The sequence below is a fragment of the Phaethon lepturus genome, unplaced genomic scaffold, assembly GCF_000687285.1.
Source record: "Phaethon lepturus isolate BGI_N335 unplaced genomic scaffold, ASM68728v1 scaffold36427, whole genome shotgun sequence".
Classification (NCBI taxonomy): domain Eukaryota; kingdom Metazoa; phylum Chordata; class Aves; order Phaethontiformes; family Phaethontidae; genus Phaethon; species Phaethon lepturus.
The window spans coordinates 9482-17079 of record NW_010554697.1 but is presented as its reverse complement, the minus strand read 5'-3'; the positions used below and the strand labels follow the sequence as shown (position 1 = coordinate 17079).

The window sequence follows — 7598 nt, the reverse complement described above, 5'->3', positions numbered from 1 at the left end:
TACCAAAACCTTGCCACGCAAACCCAGTATATCACTCTTCTGTAACTAATCCCAAAGTTTAAAAAAGACCACATGCAAACTGTGCTTCCACTCCCAAGGACATGTGGGGTACAAAAACACACCTCCTTCTGGAAGTGTGGGCCCCCTGCTTGTATGCACTGCCTGTGCGAGATGTGGGTGCTCCTGCTCCATGTGAACACCCTGATTAACATGCCAATTAGAAAAGCGTGCCACGAGTTCACGTGTGTGCAGCTGATGGGGATGAGATCTTGCTCCCGACGTATGGCATACCGCACTGACAGTGCCCTAGCTGGATGCAGGCTACTCGGTGTCTATCAGGGAGGATGCGCTGTCTTGGCCGAGACAGAGGTCATGATGCTGGTGGGGCAACTTCTGGCAGTGTCAAATGAGGTTTTGATGACTAGTATTTTGCTCCAAGGTGTCTCCCAGACTTGTTACAAAGTTTTCTAGTGCTTTTGCACTTTCTAGGCTAACAGATTCTTTGTCTCAAAAGTCTCTTTGAAATTCTGTGGTTACTGTTTAGTCTGGCCCATGTTGCTTTCCTCTTTGAGGTGGTCTCTTTTGGGCAAATGTGCTCAGATAGTTTTGTGTACTACACATGCACGTGCCTGCACCCTATGTAGCCCCATGTTCTCACCTTAATGGGCACGGGGAGGGGGCTGTGCTGGTACTGTGCACTGAGGACCTCATAAGATAAAACTTACCACATCTGTTTGACTGGAATAAACTAAAGTAGCAAAATAGCTTTTGATCTTTCCCTGTTCAGATCCTGTCTTTTTGCTTTCTGCTCTTTAATGTTGTATCGTTTGTTCTCGGCAATCTTTTGTATATGCAGAAGTTGTAGTACGGTATTTACATTAGTAGTGAATGTTTTTGCCCTCTGTATTATTAGCGTGTTGTCTTCTTTGAATAATAGATGTGCATTCTCTTCTGTTTCTCTGTAACTTGCCATGTGTTTATAAAACCTTTTTACATACTGGTGTCTATGGTCTTTTTTAGTTAAAATTCATTTTTGTATGTTAGCCTTAGATTTGTGTTCATGCATGCTTGTGCTGTTTATTTTTGCTTCATGTTAGTGTGCATCTGTTTCCATATTTCCTATTGCTTTTTGGTTTTCAGATCATTAAAGACATTAAAGAACTCTTGATGAAGCCGTATCAGGACCTTACCATGTTTGCTATCATTCTTCCACATCATGATGGTTTGTCATTGTGTCATTTAATGTTGTCTTCTAGAGTCTGCCTTTTTCGGATTCCTTTTTCCCTTTTTCCTTCTAGAATTCCTTACTGTAGGACCTTGCCTAATAATTCGGAGTCTCCAGTTTTAAATAAGGGTTCAGCACTGTCCTTATTTGATATTCCTTATGTCTCCTCATTTGACATCCTGAGAGTCATTAATTATAATTTCAGCGTCATGCTCACCTAATTGCCCTACACAGACATGTTTCCAGCTGTCGTCTCTATTATTCAAAATTGAAGGTAGTCGTTACTTTCCCCCTTCTCCTGTAAGCTGCTTTCATTTTATGAAAAATAATTATCTCATTCATCATGAGAGTTTGTGGGGTAGTTTGTGCCTTCCAGTGTAGCTTTTCAAACACATTCTTGAGTGGCTCAAGATCCCTTATTAACACCAACACCCGTCTTTGGATGCTTGTGTATCGCTTCATTATAAGTAAGTACCATATGTGGTGGCACTGAGCATAGGTTAGCTCTGAGGGGTTAAATCGGGAGCTGTGAATAGCTTTAAGTATTTTCTGTAAGTGATAATAGAGCGGCAACATTATTAAATAATAGTAAACTGCAGTTGCATTGCAAATGATGCGTTGGAGGTGAAACTGCTGAAAGTATAAATGATAACTGGGAAGATTGTTGGTGATTTGTCTCACGTTTTTTATCCTGAATTGTCTTTGACTTGCTAGAGTCTGCTATGAGCGAGCCACCTTCAGCCCAACGATCCAAACCTTCATCCTTTCTGCCATCTGGCATGGGGTTTACCCTGGATATTATTTAACGTTTTTAACAGGAGTACTAATGACATTAGCAGCACGAGCTGTAAGTACCAACCAAGTATCTTCTTAATAACAATAAGTTTTGTAAAAGAAAATTGATCACGTTCTGTAGTCCAAAGATGCGCTTTACACAGTCTGTCTGATCGTGGTGTTTGCTTTTTTAGTTATGAGAGCAGTGGGAATGATTAATTGTAAGAAAGGGTCGATCAGTGGAAACAAGCAAGACTGTACGTGGCCTATAACATCTTTGTGGCATATCTTTCTTGTGGAAGCTCTTCGTCTGTATCAACTGATCTTTTATTACTATGCCATGCTGAACAGGATGATGTTATCTAAAAGAATTTTGAAAAAACTTTCTGATGATGAAAAAATCACTGATGATGAGTAGCTAAAAATTTGGGAGTCAATGCTATGTATTTATAGAGTCCATCACCTCCCTAATTTCTGTCCAGTACTATTGTAAAGATGGTAACTAAAGAATGCTCTCCCTCAAGCAGGAGATAAAAGTCTCTTGTGCAATTGCTATTCAAAACTGGCCAACCCGCAGTGCAGTTGCATTAACAAGCTTTTGCAGCTGCTACTCAGAACCATATGGAACCAGCAAACCTGCCAAGAAATCCCTCACAGTTCTGCTTGAGAAAGCTGCGTAAGAACAGAGGCAGGTTTATCTGTTACTCAGTGGGAAAGAGGAACAAACAAATAGATGTCAGCTCAGAGCAGCATAACAGACCACTTTTCTGTTGAAAGAACCAGGAGAATGAGAAATGAAGCAGACCCCTCTTTGTTGCTGTAATAGCTAGGGGAAGGTGCTACTTCAGATTTAGATTGCTACTAACAGTAATAGCACAGATGCTCCTCCTCTTTCTTCACAAAGATGTGGGTATAGTCCTTGTTGGACAGAAATGACTCCTTTCTTTACAATAGGTGTAGCTCCCTTCTCCTTTCCAGGCTATTACAGTGAACTTTTGACATTTATCAGCCAGGGGCTGGTGCAAAGGCCAAGGTTCGGGGACGGTTCATGGGTAAAAGTTATTGTGTTCTCTCAGTAAGGTGAGTCCAGTAAATCAGAGTGCTCACTGCACTTCATCCTGGGCTTCGCTAGTAAGCTGTGTTGTATTCACATTTCATATGTTTCAAAAATAGGCTATTAAATAAAAATATTTTTAGTTTCTTTTTAACAGGTACTTAACTGATAAGATATGTTAGAGGTACTTCAGCATGTTTTATTATTTAACTCTGCTATCCTTCAACTGCAAAGTTTGGCAGCTCTGATCCACACTTTCTTCTGTCATGCCTAAGCATGTATGCAACTAGTTTTACTCTCTTTAATCATTACACATTTCATAGTCAGGTGTTTATTAGGGGCAATTATAGATTTATCTTAAAAGTTGTCCTTCAAGTCCTAAACCACCAGATTTCTCTACAAGAAATTCTGTGAAACTTCATCCAAGTTTTAGAGAACTCAGGAACAAGTCACTGCATGTGAGCATAGGAGGAAACTGGGGGAAGATGTCAGGATGAAGGTTATGTGGTTAGAATTACTTGTTTTACTTAGCTTAACTAAACAAAGGCTGACTGGGAATGTGATATCTACAGGGTAATTTCTGTAAGAAGGACAAGAAAGGTAAAAACGTTTTTTTTATGTTAAGAATGAAATCAGCAGGAGCAAGCCTTGGACATATTCTGTAGAACCAGGAGTTCTAAAGCTAAACTGTGGACTTTGGTGTGCAGCTTGTCAGGGAGGACTGCCTCAGTGCAGATGACTGGAAGGTGGCAACTGTGATACCAAGCTACACAAAGGCTGAATGGAGCCCATCTTGGCTTGTCGGCACATAGGAGTGTGAGCAAGGATGACAGTTCAGTCAAAGGAAGGAGGAGCAAAGATCTACTTGTGTCTTTTTAATTAAAGACTTACAAAAAATTGAACCCAAACCTATGTGGGTTTTGGATTTTTTAAAATACCTTTGGTATTCCATTGTTTGAACAGAATTTTACAAAAAAGACTCAGCATAGAAAATTGAATCATTTTATAATAGTCCCACTTGATATTAGTTGTTATTAAGACTCCGGAAATATGTCAGTAGAACTGATATTTTGTATATTCTGATTTATATCCTACTTGTCCTAAATTATATCTTATTAGCATGTATATGAAAATGTCTTACCATGAGAAGGTTTCAACACAATCATTCTGGCTTTCATTTACTGCAACACTCTATTTACAGAATGGCTTGATAGAATAGAATGTCTGCCGCATTCAGACAATCAGTCAAAAGTTGCATTGGATTTAGGGTGGGGTTTGTTTACATAATTCTGCTTAAACGCATAAATACCTAAATTCCTGTGCTGGATGAAGCACACTATCCTAAAAGGCAGGGAATTTGAACTGGCTCCTATTGAAGTTGATGGGCATTTTGAATAGTTCAAAGACTCTTGACCAAACTGTAGCATTTAAATTCATTCTTTGGATTTTGTGGAAGTGCAACAAACTCTGTGCAGTAAGATAGCTCTCAAAGTTTATTCTTAAGCTAACTTGCTATTATCTGCTTTTTCAGATACGAAACAATATCAGACACTATTTTGTTGAATCTCCTGCTGTTAAACTATGTTATGATATTATAACATGGATGGCAACTCAAGTAGCAATAAGTTACACAGTCGTGCCATTTGTACTGCTCTCTGTAAAACCCTCTTTCACCTTTTACAGGTAAGCACATTCTTACCTGTTTCCTTTTTCTTTTCTTTAACTGGGAATAGAAGCATTTTCTGTGGCATAAGATTCCTGAAGTTACTTTAGTGGTAATTATAAGATTAATTTGTTAGCTGAGCAAACCGTGTTTCTGTTCTAGTGCTTGAATGTAGTTTGTGTTGTATATGAGAAACCATAAAGTGCTCTCATTTTCCTATCATAATAGATAATAGACTTATTTTTCCTGGGGCAGGGAAAAAAACAAAACCAGAGGGTACCTTTGAGATTACTATATGCACTTGAACTATTCTATAGCAAGACTAGATAATGACTTCCCAAAAGTAACTTGTGAAAAAAAGTTGAAAGCAGACTTGTGTTCGCTCTACATCTCTGTTACAGCACTCAGTACTGTGAGGGAAGACTTAATTTCTGATTTCCCCCTTATTACTTAAAGGAAATATTAATGTTTTCCTGTCTTATGTGCAAAGTAGGTTTTGACAGTTTGTTGCTTAAGCATCCTATAAGAATGGTCAGAGTTTTATTGAATTATTATTTTTGTTTGTTTTTTAGCTCCTGCTATTTCTGTCTTCATATTGCCAGCATCCTGGTGTTGTTGGTATTTCCATTGAAAAGAACTCAAAAAGGAAGTAAAAAGCATGCAAGCGTCCAGCTGGCGTGGTCCAAAAAACTAGAAGAAGAAAATCTTTTGCAAAAGAACAGTTATTCCACAACAAATAATAGTTTCAGTCAGAAGCAAGAAATAACCTGCAGATATCAAGCATTAAAACAGTGATTGAGGAAATACTATGATGAATATATTTTGTATGTTTTCAGAAACCCATTTTTAGCACCTTTTAAAGGGGTTTGTATTTGTTTGCAAAGATGTTTAGTAAGAAAAGAATGCATTACCTAGGAAAATCACATACAATAGCAAGACTGGAAACAAAACAAATTAACCCCTCCCATGCCATGTCCCTGTGGGTCACGCCTTATATGAAGCTATTACCATTATTTCAATGGGCACTCAGGACTTGCAACGTATGTCCATAGGGTCATATGTGTGCCCTTTGCTGAATGTACGTTGTGTATCCCAAGGTACTGATGGGGTGGAATAAAATTATGTCAACCTAGGATTAACAAATGGAAATTAATTTTTCCAAATGAATGACTTGCCTTAAACCCTCTATTTACTGAAATATTGTTTCTAAGTGGATATCTTCAAGTTTGATTTTACGTGGAAAGCATATTTCAAATACATAATACTATATGCTATAAAGAAGATAAAAACAGGAAATGCAAAGGCTTTAGAAGGCTTTTGAATCTTTAAAAGGGAATTGCAATAAGCATCTCAGTATTTGGAGGGTTTTCTTAAAGTATCTCAAACTATTACAGTACATTACAGAACTGTAAACAATACTGATGCCAAATTATAGCTAGGTTTCTTTGATAAAGAGTATAATTACACATAGCCCTTCTGAATGGATTAAAAAAAAACCCAAACACCTGAAGGTTCACCTTTTCCAGGGCTTGGTAGCTCTAATCTAGGTTTCTTTTACTTTAAAGTACCTAAAAACAATAGAATACTGCCACGTGGGCTTTGCAGCTAGAGAAGGAAAGGCAGCCATAGGATGCAGAAGACTATGTGCAAGCACCAGGATTTCAATAAAAGTGCGTTTTTACCCTTAAATACCAGAAATACTTGTTCTAGAATAGAACTGTTTTACAAAAAATATTTTTTAATATTTAAAGTTGTTTTCAATTTTCAGGCATACAGTAGTTAGTTGATACTTCCAGTATAAAATAGTAAAATTACCTTGAGCTCTACTGCGCAGGTAGTCAAACATGAAATTACTATCATAACCAATTTCTGTATGCCTGGTAATTGATGGCACTTCATCCAAAGAAGTACATGAATTTGAGGAAACGCTTTTTCTTTAAATTAGAATTCTAGATGCAAAGTTCACGTTGTATTTGTGGGTAACATAATGAAAGAAAGAAATCTTTCAGAACATCTGACTTGCTGAATTGTGGAAGCGTGTCAAGAGAATAATGCAGTGGTTATATCTATTCCAGACCATTTGTTGTGATGATGGTCCCTGCTAGAGTACTACTGTTAAAGGGCTACACTTTAATTGCTTATATTCTGTATTTTCATATAATTTTTTTAAGTAAACACAAACTGTTTATCCACATGGGGTTTTTTTAGCTTTAAAACTGACACAAAATACTACCGGAGAAAAATAATGCAACTTGTTGATTGATAACCTACAAACGAATGAGAAAAATTTTGTCATAATATTATGAACCCTAAATTTTTCATCAAGTGTCTGGCATTAGTGCGGTGAACATGCTTAATACCAGAACTGCAGTGATGGTCCTCACCTTTGGGCATACTATCATGCAAAAATAGTCACAGTACTTCTGGCTTATTCTCTAAAGAACCAGATCCTAAGTCAGGTCAGAGTTGTTTCCTTGCTGTGATAGTCTGTGTCTGGCCTTCGGCTCCTTGCCTAAAGCTCCAGGAGGGTAACGTACCTTTTCCATATACGTAGGTTAGCACTAATTAACCAACACAGTTAGAAAGGGGGAACTAAATATGAGATGAGAGTGGATGAGCCTACCTAGATGAGCAGCAATGTTCATTGTGTCAGTGACAGCTGTGTTATCTTTAAGATAAAATAATCTGACTTCTAAATCCTCACTTTGATTACCCAAGGAGACCTTCCGTTACATGGGTTGGTGGTTGTCATATGCCTCTTTGAAATGGCATTATGTTTTTTTCTGTGGTTTATAAGTAAGGGCACACTAGTTTCTTAATGTTTGATTATCCTTATCAGATACAGAATCCGGAAAGACATTTTTCCACTTTCTGTTCTTGAA

General features: G+C 37.7%; 1 protein-coding gene across 1 annotated transcript; it reads left to right on the top strand.

The window, feature by feature from the left end:
* Positions 1-1931: 1931 nt before the first annotated feature.
* Positions 1932-6442, top strand: LOC104624543 (membrane-bound O-acyltransferase domain-containing protein 2-like). The gene is made up of 3 exons (XM_010291940.1): positions 1932-2072; positions 4585-4736; positions 5289-6442. Exons 1-3 carry the CDS (start codon positions 2052-2054, stop codon positions 5509-5511), a joined length of 396 nt encoding a protein of 131 aa, XP_010290242.1. The 5' UTR covers positions 1932-2051; the 3' UTR covers positions 5512-6442.
* The last annotated feature ends 1156 nt before the right edge of the window (positions 6443-7598 follow it).

Coding starts and splice junctions, on each gene's coding strand:
- LOC104624543 (XM_010291940.1), top strand. CDS start 2,052: ATGACATTAGCAGCACGAGCT. Junction 2,073..4,584: donor TGACATTAGCAGCACGAGCT/GTAAGTACCAAC, acceptor CTGCTTTTTCAG/ATACGAAACAATATCAGACA. Junction 4,737..5,288: donor CCCTCTTTCACCTTTTACAG/GTAAGCACATTC, acceptor TTTGTTTTTTAG/CTCCTGCTATTTCTGTCTTC.